Here is a 19,817-nt window from a genome sequence, read left to right on the forward strand (position 1 = left end):
TAATTATTAATATAGCATTAAAATTTTATGTTTCATATGTTGTACTGTAAATGCAAGTAATAACCTCACCCTTCTCAGGTGTGACACTTAAAGATCCTAAAGACTGATATATTTGAGGACGCACTGCATGAACATCAGTAACAAACCCATGCTTTTGGACTGCCAGCAGAATCTTTTGACTATCTATGCCTGCGTGCAATTCTTAGAAACATTTCTATGGTCCATATTAAGTTAAAAGTAGAAGGCGATATATTAAAATGTTAATATTAATTTTTTTTAAGTGTATACCAAATGGGTTAAAAATATATACAATGCTTATACAAACACACACTATCTACTATCCGCTATCACTGGAAACAATGATACGTTAGTAATTGAATTCTACATCATCTCTGGATATTAGCACATTATTGGTGTGGAAACCATGCTCACTTAAATCTTTTGGGAACATATTCAAGCTTTTTCTGTCTGTAGATATGGTAACATTTATACTGGAAATATAAGAGAGTGCTGTGGAAGCTTTAAGCCCTTATCCTTTTCTGACCCTGACGTTTGTATGTTTCTCAGCAACATCCTTGAACTCACTGAGCCTCGTTTTTCTTGTCTGTTAAACAATTTGGTGGGTTCAAATGGGTGGTTCTTAACTATGAGTCCCTGAGACACGAAAGTTGCAACTGGAGTCCTTCCAGCGATTTTAACATCTCAAAAATCCATATGAAATCCCACATTTATCCTTGGTTAATCTGAAAATTAATTGGCAAAATTAATTGGTAAATGCCTTTGATGAAATCATAGCAAGTAGCCCCATAAATTGTGATCTGAAGCAAAGAGGCTACAAATAAATGATTACATAGGTAAGTGGAAGTTATATTCAATAAGTGGGCAAAGTATCTGATTGGCAGGCTATATATATACATATAAACATATATATTTGATAAATTTTAACTATAATAATAAAAGCGGATTGTTTGTAAACATCTTTCAAACACATGGGGGTATATTGTGGAAAAAAAGAAATGAGTTTGGGGTATAATATCGTGGACTAGCAGGTTCACAGGACTTTAGTGTTTATTCTAATAAAAGGATCCTAGGATCAAATTTGGTACAAATGGAGTGAAACATTTTGGCGTGGGTTTTGGTTGTTTGTATTTGTTCACTCTTTCGGTTTGCTGTTTGTTTTCTGTATGGAATTTGCAGAGCCTCCTTCTTGGATGCTAACGCCGCTGGGAATCTAAGCACAGTGGAGGAGGTTGGGGATATGCCTCCTCCCAGACACACGTTAGCATCAGTTCCCACCCCCACCATCCCCAGCCCTGGCTTTGAGAGCTGCCAGTTTTCATACCAGTCTTCAAGTCCTGTGGTCTCTTAATTTGGATCCACAGTTGAATTTTATGATAAAACATACTTTAAGATAAATTCTTAAGTTGAATTTTAAGATCTGATTTTAAGAGAAAAGTTGCATCTAAGATTATATTTATTACTGTGACACGGTGCAATACAGACAGTATCTAATCCTCACAATAGTCTTGTTAGGTGGCCCTTTTTATATTTTAGAAAACTAGGACTCAAATAAGTTTTAGTGAGCAGGCCTGGACTCCTTATTCACAATGTGTCGCAAATCGCAATGCCATTCCACGGTACCTGTCTGTGCTTCGACTGAAAAGTAGGGTTGTCCTTCCAGGATACTGTACACTAACTTGGCACTGTTTCCGTAGGTGGGGTCGTCTGCGTCTGAAGCTGTCACCTGGATTACTGATGTTCCTTAAAAGTGAAATACAGTCATTAGCAACAGTCCCTCAGCTTTTCAAATTATATTCTAGTTTGCAAAGTTTTATCTTAAGATTAAAAACTGAGGAGAGCCCCAAAATTATTCAACATGCTTTCATTTTCCGGGGTTGAGATGCAAAAATAACCTCCTTCCCTCCCTCTCTCCCTTCCTTTTTGTTTAATTCCCATAGCTTAAAAATGAATTTTCTATATTCATAGTACATCCTGCTATACTTAGTAGTTAAAATAATAATATGAACATTATTGCAAAAACATTCTAAGACCCATGCAACTGGAATGTTCAGTATATCAAATAATTAAATAAAAATCTTCCCAAATAGTATAATAAAGGATAATTAATGATGAATTGCTTTTCTTGAAAGGACAGAGTGCAGTCCTCCATCTGTAGCAGAGCAATAAATACATCATTTTATTGTTGCTTTGCATGTAATAAAATGGCTGCTAATACTACATTTTAATTAATTGATGGCTATAAATATTGTACAGAATGTTGTTCCCTACTGGCATGAAAATTGCATCTTCCCATCTCTAACAGGTCTGGCAGTCATATAACAGAAACCACCAGTAGACATCTGGTGAGATCTAAGGCAAGCATTTGTGGGTCGCAATGGAAGGAAACCAGGGAATTGAAGGAAGATGGGATTCAGTTTTTCCTAGAAAAAACCTCTGTTCCCTGATGGTCACAAGTATCTGAGGGCATGAAATGCTGGGCTTCAGAATGGGGCAGGGGAGATGCTCAAGGGAGAGAGCTGGTTATGATAGAATTCCTCTGTGCCAGGCATTGTTTGGGGCATGTTCCATGTATTCTGCCCCTCTGCTGGGTGTTTTTACATTCACTGTGCTTGTGAGGTACTTAGTATGACAGGTAGGAAGTTTTGCAACCTATTTTTCAGAGTGGGTTATTGCCAGAGTCAGGAGTCTAACCTCTACCCAGCAAACAACCAAACCCAAGTGCTTTCCGAGACAGTTTCAGCAGAGGGGCCAGGTTCTATGTGAAAGGCAAGGGAGTCCATTTACACAGCCTCTGACAACCCTTTAATTTACAAGGCTGTCAGTGATTTTCACATGGCATAAAAATAAATCTCACTTTTTTTTCTGTAATTCATTTTTTCGTACAAATAACTTTTTTCTGAGCATTTCCCACATAACTAGGCACTATTCTAAGTAGTGGAGATTTATAAGGGAGTTAATAAGCTCTATTCTCTACCTTCATGGTAGAGCTAGGGAAAGTATTATTTTTTATGCTTCGAGGAATCCACTAAGTTCATCACAACTCTTTGTATTTTACATCTATGTTGTTTAACTCGCATTAGAGTTTACATTATCCTCATTGTATAGATGACAAAACAAAAACTGAGAAAGATGTAAGATGTTGTCTGGGTTGACCTGGCTCGTCAGAGGCACAGCCATGATTCTAACCCAGTGCTGTCTGGCAGCAGACTCTACTCTCATAGGCCATGATGCAAAGTCTGATGTTACTCCTTAAGCACCAAGCTGCCCCAAGAGGTGGGATCAATGAAAATTCCCCTAGAGCATCATGTATGATGGCTGGCCTTTGTCCCCTGGCTCAGCTGCTGACACTGCTGTCCCCTATTTACTGATTTATTTGATGTCTGCTATTTCTCATTAAAGTCCCCAGGTGAATACTGAGAAACTAAAGAATTGGGCAGGGCAAAGGGAAGAGAAGAAGGCAGAAAAGGCTCAGCTGGGTTTTCATAAAGTATGAGAAGGGTTTGACTTTAGCTGGAGGAGAAGAAGGGGACAATTTTTTTTAGCATCAAAAGTTCTATATGCAGAATGGAAGGAGCTTAGAGTTGTAGAGTCATTTCTGTATCTAACACTCTTGAGCAAACTGATTCCCAATCTTGATGCTTAGTTTCCTCATCTGTAAAATGGCCCTGATGATCCTTACGTTCATGGGAACTTTATTATTTTTTTTAAATGTATTTATTTATTTTTGGTTGCATTGGGTCTTCGTTGCTGTGCACAGGCTTTCTCTAGTTGCAGCGAGCGGGGGCTACTCTTCATTGTGGTGTGCAGGTTTCTCATTGCGGTGGCTTCTCTTGTTCTGGAGCACGGGCTCTAGGCGTACGGGCTTCAGTAGCTGTGGCATGCGGGCTCAGTAGTTGTGGCTCGCGGGCTCTAGAGCACAGGCTCAGTAGTTGTGGCACACGGGCTTAGTTGCTCCGTGGCATGTGGGATCTTCCCTGACCAGGGCTCAAACCCGTGTCCCCTGCATTGGCAGGCGGATTCTCAACCACTGCGCCACCAGGGAAGTCCTCATGGGAACTTTAAATCTCTGATTCGCGTAAGCATGCTCACTCCCTGATTAGTACAGCTCTGATCATTGTCTGAAAAACAAATCCTTCTTAATATGAGGCATGCTTCTCAAAAGACCACAACTACATGCATTCTATAAAGCCAAACAAAGGTTACTGCCAGGAGAAGGTAGCTAGTTGAATAAATCATTCACAGAATTGTCCTCTAACAATGTGATGTGTCTTTATGCATGATAAAAGACATAGCTGCTTCTGAATTATTCTAACAGGTGATGACATAGTGTCATGGTTAGATATATATTCTGGATTGACTTAATAGCTCAGATGACCTTGAATAAATTCATTAACCTGTTTCTAGCTTGGGTTTCCCATCTGCAAAATATTTTCAATAGGACCTACCTCGTTGCAAAGATGAGTCACTGCCAAGATTAAATGCAATACTGCATGTAAATCATTAATTAGCATGGTGCCTACATGGCACAAATACTGCTATTACTTATTGAACACCAACATGCACTAGTGACCAGATGTATGTTATTTCTAATCCTGCATGATTAGAAACTTTTATCCCCGTTTTACAGAGGAGAAACTCAGGCTAAGAGAACAGATGCAACTGATTCCCAGTCACAAGGTTAATAAGCACCAGGGCCAGGATGACATGGATTTGATTACGTCTTTCCTACTCTTCCACACCTCCTCATATTTTGTAAGCTTAGAGTTTAAAACCTCAGGGCAATTTAAAATATTTGAAACGTCAGCTACATATATGAAATTTTTTTGTTTGTTATTCTACCATAGAAGATACAGCATAAATTCTACTTCCTGATTTGGGAGAATAGGCACCAGCCTGCCCACCCACAGAGACACCAGGCCTGCAGGTGGAGTGGGTCCGCCCTCCCCTGCCCTTACGTACCCACGTTGGACCTCTCAGGCACGTTGGCATGATAGGTCTCGTGTAAGAACTCGGGAGGGTTGTCATTAATGTCCTGGACCTTGACGATGAATTCTGATGGCGGCTCCAGGGGCCGGTTGGTGTCCCTGTCCACCGCCTGAGCCATCAGCGTGTACTGGGCTCTCTCCTCTCGGTCCAATGTCTTGGTAGCATGAATGTTCCCTGATTTGTCATCAATCACAAAAATGGTTCCAGCTCCTTCACCTGAGAGAATGTATTTAATGTTCCCATCACCAGAGTCAATATCGGAATGAAGCTAGGAAAAGAGAAATCGAGATTTGTAATTCCTTGACAGATGCACTGGGGAGGTAGAGACACACTTACATGCTGTTGAGACAATACACTGTTTACATACACACACACACTGAGAGCGAGATGTTCTCACCCCATTTTACAAATCAAGAAATGTAATCTTAGAGGAGATAATTGTCTTGGCCAAGGTCACACAGCTGGGGAGCAGTGAAGCCAGGGTCCAAACATTTTTAAATTTTAAGATTCGTGTTGTCCCTCCCACTCTCCCATTACATATGCACACATACAAAATATATATAATATACATTAGTTCAGTTATTTTGAAAGAAATATGCACATACTATGGAAAATAAAAAGCACACATTTGTGCAATAAGTAAATCTTATAAGTTCTGATTCCCATTCCTTATTTTTCCCTGCTCAGAGACAGCTCTTATGACCAGTTTCTTGTGAATCCTCTAAGACATATTCTATGCATATGCAAGAATATCTATACAGATACACGTGCTTTGGTTTATTTTTACACAATAAAGTGCATAGTGCACATGCCACTCTTCACTTCTGCTTTCCTACCACAATAAATTCAGAGGACCCTTCCACACTGGTACATATAAATCGACCTCATCAACTGTATGGATGTTATTATAATTTCAGTCCTCTTCCAAAGGACACTAAGATTCCAAAGGACACCAGGCTTTTGTTACCTCAAACAATCCATTGGTCAGACTTTCTGAAAGACCTGCTGTGTGGCGCAGGACGTATGAGGAGCTGAGGATGGAACCTGCCTGAACAAGCCCCCATTCCCATCGTAAGCATGGGGTGAGTGGGGTGGGTTGATATATATGCAGCTCTTAGACTAAAGGAAGACTATATATCCTTGGGATTTTCCCCTCTGTTGACAAAGCCCAGAGAAATGATGGAACTTGCCTAAATCCACGGTTGGCAGGGCCAGGAAGTCATCCAGGTCTCCTAACTACCCACCTGTGCCTTCTGCCTTGACTCTGCTCTGTGTGTTGTAACATGGAACTCCCCCCCAAAGACCACATCCAATTTTCCTGTAGCAATAAACTCTTTATTGTACCTTGTTGCCCAACCTCAATTTCTGCAGCTATCATCTCGATGAGTTCCTCTGTCCTCATTTTACCCTTTGTGGGAAAAGATAAGCATCACTTTCACCATTCTCATAGGCTTCAAGAGTAACCAAGTGGATAAAAAGCCCTTGGTTCTACCTACTACGTAAGAAAGCCTAGTATAAACTAAAAAGCTTTATTCAAATGACATTGAAATATAATAATGCTTACTACTTATAATTATTATCTTATTATTTATTATAATTCCATTTTAATATTATTAATGCGATTTTAATTATTATTATTATGAAACCAAGACTTAGAAAGCTTGTCCAGAATCACAAAGCAGTATTTGAACACATTGCTTTAAAAAACTTTTTGTATTGTTCCAGTTTCCCCAAAAATATCTAACTGATTTACAGTGCCTCAGTGAAACACCAGATATTTCAGCTCAGGGGGATACCTGTAGGTACAAATTACATGTTGATTTTAGTCTATAGTGCTTCTCAGGAAAAGAAAAAAAGCATACTTTCCTTCAGAACTTGTTATTCATAACAAGCTATGTGCTGTCATGAAATTATGACTACACATTTCTTATGAATAAGGCAGTTTGCGAGTAATATACAAAGCTATTGGAATACATGAAGCTACAAAGGATGACCCAAATTGCCCCAGTCTTCATACAAGTTTCCACAGTGAGGGCAGGATCCCTGCCCCCATTCCTCTGGCTCCCCACCTAACCCCCAATAATAGTTTATGTTCATTTGTTTTCCCTGCCTCAAACCTGGCAAAAGTCAGGGGCTCAGCCATGTGAATGCGCAACAAGGAAATCAATGCAACACTTACTTTAATGGGAGTGTTTAGACAAGGAATGTTTCTAGGGACCTTCGTATATTACATATGAATTCGGCAAGACTCTTGGGAATTAAGCGAATTTCATGATCAACCAAATAACTGAAAAACATTCAAATATACTGCTCATTATTTTTATCTTGTTTTCAGAGTTCAAAGTTGGATATAAATTCCTTTTTTTCCCTCTCCAACAAAGATGATCCATACAACCAACAATGATATTTATTAGTTTCAACACAAAAAGCAGTTTGGCAAACCATTCAGTGCTATCAAGGGATCATTTGCTGAGGTGGACACAGCCAACTCCTAACTCCCAAGACTGATGGCATCCCCTCTGCAGAGCACAGCATGATGCAGACTGTGCTTCCTGCAGGAAATCTAACAGTCCATGGTTTGCCAAATTACACTTTTTTTTTTTGCGTTACGCGGGCCTCTCACTGTTGTGGCCTCTCCCGTTGCGGAGCACAGGCTCCGGACGCGCAGGCTCAGCAGCCACGGCTCACGGGCCCAGGCGCTCCGCGGCATGTAGGATCTTCCCGGACCGGGGCGCGAACCCGTGTCCCCTGCATCGGCAGGCGGACTCTCAACCACTGCGCCACCAGGGAAGCCCCCCAAATTCCACTTTTTGAGAGCATCTTATATCACTCAACCTTGAATGTCATCAAATCAAAGGTTTTTAGGGAACAAGTCATCTAGTCTAATCCTCCTATTCATGGGGAACTACAGATCAGCACTGCCTCAAAAGGAAGTTCCATAGGATCCAACCACTTTATTTCTTTTTACCCCCATCCAATCCGACATCAGGCTCATTTTCGTGTGTCTAGATTTTCCGTCCTCTTCCATCTGCTGACTTTTAGGAGGCATGACACCTGCTTGCTCCACAGAGATGCTGAAATGGCCCTCTGGGTCCTGTCTCTTCTGCACTCCCCACCCTAATACACACCCTGCTCCTCACTGAGAAAGTCCCCGTGGCAGATGTTCTATTTCTCAGAACAGTTCATGCACAGCTTTCCACATTGTTCAAGCCACACAGTTCCTGCTGTGGCTCAAGTCTCTTCTTCCTCTCTGGGCATACAGCCCATCTCCTTGATGGAAGGAATTCTATGTGCCAATTATTTCCCTGTGCTCCATTTCTCAAGGATACTTCTACTTTGGGTGTAATCTTTCCATTTTGGATATAAATGATGAAATTGCTCTAGTACATCTCTTCAAAAAGGCAGTTTTCCAACCCTTAACAATATTATTGAGATGCTAATATGAACCTCCTCCAAATATGTCAATTCCATAAATATGGAATGCTATTCTCAAGTTAAGCAGCAACTAAGATAACTTCATTGAAATCTATGAGGCTCAGAAATGAGCACCCCACAAATCTACTCTTGTCCCTTTCCCCCTTCACAGGATAACTTTTACTCATCCTTCAGGTCACAAGTTATTACCACTGTCTCCATGAAACTTCCCTTCATCCCTCCCAAACTTTACCATGTAGACTGAATTGCTAGTGAATTTCTTCATTATTCTACTCCTTGTTTTAGTTTTTTTAATTGTTTAGGTAAGTGTCTCTTTTCCACTAGTCCCTGAACTCTTTGAGACCAAGGACTATTTTACCCTAGTTTACCATTTGCCTCACTCTGTACCTTCCCATAACAGGCTTTATGTTCTTATGTGTGTGAACACATATCTCTTCGCAGTTAAGGTCACTGTTCTCTAAAAGGTGGCTGTATGTTTTACCATAATTGATATAGCAGGCAGTTTTTCAAACATCTTTTGTTTGTTTGTTTGTGTTTTTTAATTTTGGCTGTGCTGTGCGGCTTGCAGGATCTCAGTTCCCCGACCAGGGATTGAACCCGGGCCTCCTCAGTGCAAGTGCTGAATCCTAACCACTAGACCACTAGGGAACTCCCTCAAACATATTTTGAACTCTCTACCCTTGCACTTTTTGGAGGGTGTACCCAGAGAATGCAGGATTTCTCAGTAGTACTAAGACTCTCAAGCCTTCTGAAATGGGTTTTGCCATCCCTAAGCCAAAGTGGATAAAATTCCACCCATTCTTATGACACATCCATTCATCTTGTCAAATATTCACAGAGGCGTCCCCAAAGCTGGACTTTGGTACAGGACCTGGGGATACAAAAATGACGCTGTTCCTGATGGAAAGTAGTTTAGGGTCCAGTGGGGGAGACAGATGAATATGTAGACATGTGTACTACAGAAAGGAAAGCTATGATGGAAAGAGTCCAGAGCATCATAAGAACACAAATGATGGCATCCAAGTTTGGGTTTGGATGTGGTAGGGGAAATGCCCCCAGTTGGAGAATGGTTAAATAAATAATCATCATTTCTATTCAGTAGACTCTACTGTGTAACCGTTAAAAAACAGAGTTTTGAGGGCATAACATCAAGTGGAAAACTGAAGTGTTAACATGGATAAGTCTATGAACTAAAAAAAAAAAAAAAAAAAGGCTACAAGGATGTATGAACAATGATTTTGTGGTTTTTACTGATGGCCAGACCATTATTATTTCCCCTCCTATATTTTTGTTTTGACCATACCCTAGTACAGGGATGGTGGAGAGTGAGAAATAAATGTGGAGTGACAGCAACCTTACCCTGCCCACGAGCACGGGGTCAGGCCCGGTGTACTCCTCTATCACGAAGAACTGGTTCCAGACCCAGCCTCTCTTGGAGCGCTGCAGCACCTGGCCCTCCTTGCCCTTCTCGTGGTGCCCGTGGAACGAGGGTCGCAGGTGGCTCCTACGCTCCGTGGCGAAGGCCTGGCTATGGCACAGCATGCCCAGGCACACCAGGGCGGCTTGTAAACAGTAGTTCTCCTTCATTTTTGGTTACGTGGTAGGCACAGGAGAATGCGGCTGTCACCCCTTCCAGCGACTGTGCTGCAGCCTTGGCCACTGGTGGCCTCCCACGCGTCACGCCGAGCTCTCTCGGACTGGAATGTTTCTCCTCGCTGAGCACATCACGTCAGGGCTGCCCACTTCCCCGGTCGGCCTCTGCAGGCAGAAAGAAAGGTCAGACTAGTCGCAGGCTCCATCCCCACTTCATTTCAATTCCATTCTGTAAACACTGACCCACTTTGGACCCTGTTAGGGCTTTGCTCTGGGTACTGAGGATGCAGAAGCCAGTGAGAAACAGTCCCTGCTCTCTGGCTGTTTACCACGCGGTGGGTAAGATAAACACATACACGAAGAAACCCCTCAAGGTCTATATGAGGATAAAACGTGTGCGCTGTGGAATCCTGCTGCCCAGGTCTGAGTGTCAGTTTTACTAGCTCTGGGTTTGGGGTAAGCCGACACTGAGCTTAGCTTGCTCATTTATGAAATGGGCTCGCGAATCGAACTCACTGCAAGATCTACACAGGGATACACGAGTAATACCCCTAAACAAGGCCTGCTATACAGTAAACGCTTCATATTTATCTGTTATTATTATGATCATAACTGTGCTTGGGTACGTTTTTGTAATAGGGAAACTTAGGGCATTATGGGTGGCCAGGAGAGGAACACATAATTGATGGGCGTTGAGGATGGAGATGGCAGAGAGTGGGGACCGTTAAGGAGGACTTCCTGGAGGATGGGATGGATGGGCACAACCATCAGATGAGTTACTGTGATAAGAAGGGAATGGATGGGATGTCCAGATAGAAGGAACAGCATGCCCCAAAGCCCAGAGCTGGTCACAAGCATAGCACGTCCCAAGACTGTTCGGCTTACTGGATGGTATAAGAAAGGAGGAAGCCATCAATGAATCCTTCTAGATATGGGAGGTCGGGGCAGACCCTAAGATGGTCACTGATGGCCACTAAAACATTTGTCAGTGAAATAATGGGTCAAATTCTCATTGTTGGATCAATATAGTGTCAATTCAGTAAGCAAGATTTGCTCTTGTCGGGTCCAGTGTCCACTCAAGAACCTGAAGATCCTACCTTAACCTGACAGTCTTTCCAAGGATACTTTATAAGCTCTCTCCAACAAGGAAAAGCAAAATAAAACAGAATCCCCACCAGCTGGTCCAAAGGTCTTGTTCCTGGCACCCAGCCATGACTCAGCTACTCATCGATAGTAAAGATGAGCTGCTAACGCCTTTCCATGCCTCTTGTGGTTTCTCACCTACAGTCACTCCAGTCCTCTCTCCAGCACTCTGGTTCTTCTCTCTGGTCCTTAACTCCTGCCTCAGGTTTCTGGACTTCTTCACGGGACTTTGTTTTTCTGGTGCTGGAAACTTAATTCTCCCCTAAGGAACTTCCAAAGCTCATTCTCCTATCTCAGTATCCTACACCTTCTTCTGGACAGTCATCCTCTCCCCTTGGAGCACCTCTCAGAAACAAGTCGGACCCCTAGTTCCCAGAACCAGACTGTCCTCACTACCACCCCCATCCCCAACAGGAGGGACTCTCAGCAAGTTGCTGGGCATGGAGGATGACACTTCATTTCAACACCAGTGGGTCTAAATGAAATTGGTGAGATTCTTTTTTTTTTTAATTGAGAGGTATCGTTGATTTATAATGTTGTGTTAGTTTCAGGTGTATGGCAACGTGATTCAGTTATATGTGTGTATATATAGGTTTATATATATATATATATATATTCTTTTTCAGATTCTTTTCCCTTATAGGCTATTACAAAATATTGATTATCGTTCCCTGTGCTATACAGTAGGTCCTTGCTGGTTATATATTTTATATATAGTAGTGTGTATATGTTAATCCCGAACTCCTAATTTATCTCCCCCATCCCATTTCCCCTTTGCTAACTCTAAGTTTGTTTTCTGTGTCTGTGGATCTATTTCTGTTTTATAAATAAGTTCATTTGTATCATTTTTTTGTAGATTCCACATATAAGCAATATCATATGATGTTTTTCTTTCTCTGTCTGGCTTACTTCACTTAGTATGATAATCTCTAGGTCCATCCATGCTGCTGCATGTTGCTGCAAACGGCATTATTTTGTTCTTTTTTATGGCCGAGTAGTATTCCATTATATATATACATAAGCTGCTAATGCCTTTCCATGCCTCTTGTGGTTTCTCACCTACAGTCACTCCAGTCCTCTCTCTAGCACTCTGGTTCTTATATATATATCTCACATCTTCTTTATTTATTCCTCTGTTGATGGACATTTAGGTTGCTTCCAAGCCTTGGCTATTGTAAATAGTGCTGCAGTGAACGTTGGGGTGCATGTATCTTTTCGAATTATGGTTTTCTTGGGATATATGCCCGGTAGTGGGATTGCGGGATCATATGGTAACTCTATTTTTAGTTTTTTAAGGAATTTCCATACTGTTCTCCATAGTGACTGTACCAGTGAAATTGGTGAGATTCTTGAGTGTTGTAGGAATAAAAACCATCACCTAATTCTTTGCTATATGATTTGGATGAAGTGGTTAGATGGGGGGGAGGGGAATAGGAGAGAGAGAGAATGCATCTTGGCAGAGTGGAATGTACCTAGATTTGGAGGTCAGGTAAACGTGAATTGGAACACCACTTCTATATATTTCAATCAGGGTGGCCTTCGACATGTCAGTCAGGCACTCTTAGCCCCCTCAGTCTCATGTGAACAATAGGGATGACAAGAATTGGTACACACATGCAGGGCTGAAGACACAGAGGGAACTGGGCACACACTGGATCTCTTCCTCTCTTTCTAGAGCACCACAGTCCAAGCATGCAGCCCTCACTCAGCAGAAGGAAGTGCTCTTGCCCTGCAGGTGGAGATGCCCAGAAGACAGGGGTGAGGTCCTTTCTCTAAGAGAGGAATTGAGGAATAAGAGTTATATGGAGGTACCACAGCCATCTGGCCTTAGAGGTCTCAAAAATAAGGGAACTGGTGGCATTCTAATTTGCTGGCAGAACCCCTTTTCTTCTGAGGCTCTTTGATTTCATCAACCCAAGCCTTTCTCCTCCTTTGTAATATGGCAAAATATTATCTGGGGAGGCCACAGATGTGCATTCATTTCAGGCGCCCATCACTGTCCTCAGGACCATTTTATGATGTTTTATGCAAGTCTCTTTTCAGGGAATAGGGAATTTAGTGTTTGTTGTAGACCGACTCTGGGATATGTAAATGGCTGTGTGGAAGAGAAAGAAAGATTCAAAAGGCAGTGTCATCACTTAACAGCTTCACCCTGAGACTCAGGCCTATCAATACTACATCAAATGCTGTTTCTTACAAGGCAAACTGACTGCATGGGAAGAGCACAGGGAGGGACCAGAAGGAGTTTGATCCTACACTGAGGCAAAGTGAAGCCATAGGAAGATACCTGCATTTAAGTCAAAAAGCCAAACATATGATTAAGAATCTGCCACTTAGCTGGTAGTGGGACCTCCTTCAGCTCCGAGGGTGGTGGCTCTGCCTCACACCCTGTAAAGTGAAGCCACTGGGTGACATTTTCTACAAGTGGTTTCCAGGTTCATATTCTTGTTTGGAGTTGGGGTGAGATATCTTGGGGGCACTTCTGATTCATACACCATCTCCTTACTATACTGGTTTCCTCTTAATGGTTGGGATGATATCTTATTCACAATTAGATGGCCAATGCCTGAGCTCAAAGCAGGACACCAGTAAAAGCTGAATGTATGATTTGAACCCGATACTTCAAGTTCAAACTTGATATTGCCACCATAGAATCTCAAGAAGAAGAAATAGAAAAGTAAAAGCATACGGTGCAACAAGATCTCTGCCCATTTTACACATGCCACTTAGTAAGTGTTCATTCACACGGTGATAAATTATCCTTGCATATAAACTGTGAGGTGTATTTGAAAGAAAGGGTTTAATTCAAGTTGATATTTCTGCACCTCTTTCTTCTGGTTGCCATTTTGCTGTAAAGCACAATTATTCCTGACATTAAACGTGTTGAAACTGGACGACAACTTTCTTTTTCCTTTACAGAAGAAAAATTCTAGCGTGATACTAATGAATTTAAGAGTTTCCACATGACCAATAAACAATAAATTTCACCCTTTGTTAAAAAGGTGAAATTATCTATTTTCTTCTGTTGGAGAGAATAGCAAAATCAACTTGCTTTTAAAAGTAATTCCTTGAAACCATTATTTATAAATGCTTATATGGCTGTATGTACTATATAAAGTTATTTTAATGGTTAATCTCAGGTACGTTAAGACGAATTTTAAGACATTTCTAAATTCAATTTCAGAATGAAAATTTACTTAGCAAAAGCTTTTTCTAGCTATTGCTCTAAAAACTTTACAAATAGTAACTCATCCATTAATTTCTATAACAAACTTATGAATAGGTACTGTGAATATTCTTATTTTAAAGGATGGAAACTGAGGCCCGGATAGATTAAGCAACTTGTGCAAAGTTATGCTTCAGATAAATCGTAGTGCTGAATCTGAGCCCATGACGTTTGGCTCTAGAGTCTGTGTCGTTAACCAGTGAGCAATACCAGCTATCACCACTTGTTGGTTTCTGAGATTCATAAGGAGACGATATGGACACTGTGATAAAAACAGTAACCTAGATGCCACATGCAGTAAACCAGTATGAGAACCTAGTGTATACTCATAATATGACTATGATGAAAATGTTAATAACAGTAAACATTTGTCCAGTGTTCTTGTCTGCCTAACATTCTTCTAAGTGCTTTCAATGAGTTGAGTCATAAATTTTCACAGTAAGTCTGCACAATAGTATTATTGTTATCCCCATTTTACAGATAAGTAGTCTGAGGCATAGCAAGATTAAGTAACTTGTTCATAGTTACAGAGCCAGCAAGTGGAGGAGCTGAGATATGAACACTGGATGCTTGGTTCCAAGACCTGCATTGTTATCCCCTATAATCCCATGTGATATTGCTTCTCTAAGAGAAGGCTGAAGATCAAATATGGACACATCTCATAAGACATATCATAATAGTCTAATGATGAAAATAATTTAAGTTTTGGTGGCACTCTGGTGGGGGGTAATACTGTAACTAAAATATTAAACCAAACTAGAAAGAGGAAGGTAAAGCATTTTATAGCAATGATCAAAGTGAAGAGGAACAGGAAGTGATTATATCAGTTCATCAACAACACAGTACAACCAGGTCCTTGAACAGCACTAGTACACAAAAGTAAGTCTTTGCTTTTTTATTTTTAAACACCCTGTTTCAGGATTTCTATATGTATAGGTTAAAAAAGATGTGTTCAGAAAGATTATTATTATTTGGAAATGCTTCTAAAATCTAGAGATCTGGTTGATGTATGCAGTGGTACAGAGTCTGCAGGAATCACTCATGAAAATGAACAGGAGACCGCCCTCCTAAGAAGACCTTCACGTTGTTAACAACTAAGGAAATATATCAGTGTTCTAACTGGTTTTAATAAAGACCCCCCAAGGCAGTTCTTGAACAACCCTTCCTTTTAAGCACTTTCTAGCAGTATGCAAGAATGTCTAAGCATTGAGGTTCCACTAAAACAGACAGGAGGACTTTATTTTATGATGGGAGGATATTGCTTGCAAGGAAAAATAAATGTTGTTGAAAGTCACAGGAGTAATAACATGACAGGAAAATGGATTTGCAAAACCACCAGCTCTAAGTGGAAGGCTCGCCCCTCTATCTTGAGAGCAGATAGCCCGTCATAAGCTACTGCGCCTTGAGCATAAAACTCACTGTGTTTGCTTTTGTCTCCGTTAAAGAAAATGACATACGGGTGTTTAAGTATATTTGGACTCGTGCTGGAAATTGTTATCGGGTAGAGAAAAAAAGACGAAAACGCTTAGCAAAAATCAAACGGCTTTGGTTTTTTAGCTTTCTCCTCCCCCACAGAGCTGGAAGGATCAGACAGGCTGACCTGTTCTTTTCATTTCCAGGGAGTTAATTTACAGTTAAAGACAGGTTATCATTACAGGTTATCATTACATTAAGAATATTACCGAGTCCACCAGAACTCAAAACCTTATTCTGCAAGTGCAGTGGCCTCTTGTCAGGAGCTCAGGGGCTCTGGTCCCCACTGCAACAAACACAGCTTTGTGACCAATCGGATTCCATTATGCAAATTAATTCAAGCATATTTTATTCCCCGTTCAGATCTCATCGCTCAGCACTGAGCTGGTCTCTAGTTTCAAATCAAATCACAGGAATTATGCCACGTCTGTGGAAATCACAGAGAATGGAGAGAGGAAGTATTACAAGAACTAATGAATCACATTTCTTCCCCGATTTCTACGCTTGGAGCAAAGCATAAGCTTGTGGTAAGTCACTTCTGCTCAGGTGCAGAATACACAGCAGAGACTGCCAAGCAGGCATTGTATATGTTACTCCACTCTCTGATACCAAATTCAAATGTTAAAGTAGGTAGCAAAGGGCTTCCCTGGTAGCGCAGTGGTTGAGAGTCCGCCTGCCGATGCAGGGGACACGGGTTCGTGCCCTGGTCCGGGAAGATCCCACATGCCGCGGAGCGGCTAGGCCCGTGAGCCATGGCCGCTGAGCCTGCGCGTCGGGAGCCTGTGCTCCGCAACGGGAGAGGCCACAACAGTGAGAGGCCCGCGTACCGCAAAAAAAAAAAAAGTAGGTAGCAAAGAGGGCTCCTTATCAATGACCATGACATGCTTTAAGGGCAAGTGGAATGTTTAAAACTGTTCCATGTAAGTTTCATTCTCTGCTTCTAGAGAAATAGAGAACCACAGGAGTGTCAGCTTTGGAAGTGAAAAGATCAGACCATGCCTGGTATTGGGAAGGCCTGGGTCCAAATCCTAGTTCCATCACTTATGGGCTATATAAAATTAGGTAATGATAGTTGAAATTATCCTTGACGAGGTGCTTGATTTTTCTAGTACTCGGCAATATACTCAGGGCTTGATGTACACCATTTAACTGTATTTTCTCCACAACTGTATGTAAATATCACCCACAATATCATCTACAAGGAAACTGAGGTTGTGGGTGATGAAGTAAATCACTCAAGGATACACTCTGAAACACGGGCAAGGCTGCAATTCAAATTCAAATTTATGTGACTGCAAAACCCATGCTTTGGCTTTGCCTGGCTCCCAAACACTCAGAGTCCATGTTCCTGATCTTCAACACAAGGACATGGTTTAGACCATCTCCAAGGATGGTCTAAACTCCATGTTGTATTTGACATTGAAAAAAATCTTTGTTAGATGTGAATTTCATTTAAGCATGTACAATCAGCCTTTATATTCTTAGGCTTTTGTGGCCACAGAGTATTCTAGAAATCCATCTTAAGTCCCCAGACCCCAAACATACAGAATCATTCACTGATTATTTATTAATCTTTTCAAGTAATTAAATCATCTTCAAATGACAAGATGACTAAACACAATCTGTGATACGAAGAACTTATTATTTTTGCTCTACTCAATCCTTAAGATAGTCTTTTTCTCACTGTAATATTTTAAAATGTTAATCATTAAGATGAATAAAATATATCATCACATACAGGTAATGACACTGTCATCAGTATCATCTCGGGCTATGAATACACACCCTATATGAATGTGTGGAAAGAGAGAGATCTTATTTTCCATTTTTCTCCTGCATGAGTGAAAGTACCTGAGGGAAGATTAGGGCAAAAATGGTAATGATAAACAGATGCTCGACATAATGTAACGTCATTTGTGGTATCAAAGGCCTGTACGTAAATCTCTCTTTGTCTCAGAGCAGTGAATGTCTATAAAGCTTTCTTTATTTCCTGGTTCCTTCATTCAGCAGTAACTTTTCACAGTGCCAGACCTGGGTTGGACCCTGGAGGCTGCAATGCCTCTCTGATCTGTAGACTCTACTCAAACAATGGTGAGACAGTTGTCTAAGCAGATAAATGATCGTATGATGTGATAAGTGCAAACAGGACTGGGTAAAAGAACACAGAGGAATCAGTGACCACATCTCTGCAGATGAATTTGTAACATACCACTCCTGCCTTCTGGTACTTGCCTACTCCAGCCCCTTCCAAGCAAATACCTATATTAACAGTCTCCCACATCCGGAGTTTCCACTCTCACCCAGAGCCATGGATGACTGAACCACATATAGTCCAGTGATAACCAAACCATAAGCCAACCCCTGATTTTATCAAACTGTGTAACCTCGTTCAAAATGATAACCTGGGGGGCTTCCCTGGTGGCGCAGTGGTTGAGAGTCCGCCTGCCGATGCAGGGGACACGGGTTCGTGCCCTGGTCCGGGAGGATCCCACATGCTGCGGAGCAGCTGGGCCCGTGAGCCATGGCCGCTGAGCCTGCGTGTCTGGAGCCTGTGCTCCGCAACGGGAGAGGCCACAACAGTGAGAGGCCCGCGTACCGCAAAAAAAAAAAAAAAAAAAAAGATAACCTGGGTGAATCAGATTCACTGGGGAACTTTAATGAAAGAAAACAGGACCATTTGGCAGTTAGTAAGGGAGCTGAAACTGAAGGTTATGAGGCACCTGGGGGATGGAGTAGCCACAAAGTGACATCTTATGGCCAGTGTTTCAGTGAAATCAAAGTATGAGCAAGTCAGTTAGAAACCAAACAGAAACAAACATGGCCTCTGTCCCTGAGCCATGTAAATGGCAGAGCACATGGCCCTGTTATCTTAAGATCTTGTCAATCAAGGACTTCCTCCAGCTGTTGTCTCCACAGGGCCCAGCCCTACTGATATTCTGTTTCTGAATTTCTATGAGGTTGTTTGCACTGCCCTCCCTATACATCAGATGACAATTAGCCCCTTGTACATGAGCTAACTTGAGTGCTTTCTTTTATCATCAAACAGCAAACCTAGTAAACTATTAATACAATAATCAAGAGGAAAAGTTAGGTGGTTCTTCCCCTGGTCAAGGGTGAAGTACTATAGCTGTGGAGATCCTTTGTTCAGATGTAGAAAATGCCTATTTCTTCTCTAAATTTCCAAGGAATACTGGGCAGTAGGGAGAGGTGTAGAACAAAAGTCAAGACACTTGTGTTGTAGCAAAGGTTCTGCCACTAAACAGTTGTGTAATCTTAGAAAAGACACTCTTCCTTTGGGACTGAGTTTCTCCTTCTATAAAATAGAAGACTGGCAACAGCCTGTTAAGGAGCTGTCTAAAGGAGCCTGTGAGTCTGTGCTGGGCTGAGACACAGCAACTTTCCCTGGATGGAGAGAGATGAAAATTCATTTAGAAGGTCTGGATCCTGCCGCACTGGCAGGGCTGCTCCATGCACAACTCCAGGAGTCCCACTTACATCAGATATAATGTGAATGGGGCCCTCTGGGACTAGGCAATGCAAGACCTGCTAATGTGACAGGTATTAAAACCCAGCATTAGGAATCAGGACTTTACCTGATGGCCAGTGGGAATCCATTAAGTTCTCTGGTCAGTAGACTGATGGAGTCCGAGCTGTCAGGGGTATACAGGATAAACCAACATGAGAAATGGCAGTTCTGACAAAATTGTTGAGAGCATGGGCTCAGGAGTCAGATGGGGTTAGAGGATTACAGCTCAAGAGTTACTACTCACTACGTGTGTGACTCAACCTCTGTAGGTCTCCACACTGCAATACTGAAGATGTGAAGAACACCAGGACCGGTCTTAACGGGGGAGTTCTAAAATGAAACAAGATGGTGCATGAAGAGAACTCCGTGTAGTACTTGACATGGGCTGGCACACAGCAGGTGATAAAGACGATA

The 19,817-nt window shown here is 41.7% G+C and overlaps 1 protein-coding gene across 1 annotated transcript in view; it reads right to left on the bottom strand.

The window, feature by feature from the left end:
• The window catches only part of CDH11 (cadherin 11), a 142,147-nt gene that overhangs the window by 36,794 nt on the left and 85,536 nt on the right, over positions 1-19,817 (bottom strand). Inside the window, exons 3-5 of the mRNA XM_022555917.2 lie at positions 9,802-10,200; positions 4,981-5,275; positions 1,642-1,761 (exon numbers count right to left, since the gene is read on the bottom strand). Coding sequence (XP_022411625.1) covers positions 1,642-1,761; positions 4,981-5,275; positions 9,802-10,029 — 643 coding nt within the window. The 5' untranslated portion in view covers positions 10,030-10,200. The remainder of the gene's footprint in view (positions 1-1,641; positions 1,762-4,980; positions 5,276-9,801; positions 10,201-19,817) is intronic.

This window comes from Delphinapterus leucas, chromosome 20, assembly GCF_059928025.1.
Source record: "Delphinapterus leucas isolate spDelLeu-1000000601 "Yukka" chromosome 20, BTC_Dleu_Yukka2, whole genome shotgun sequence".
Classification (NCBI taxonomy): Eukaryota; Metazoa; Chordata; class Mammalia; order Artiodactyla; family Monodontidae; genus Delphinapterus; species Delphinapterus leucas.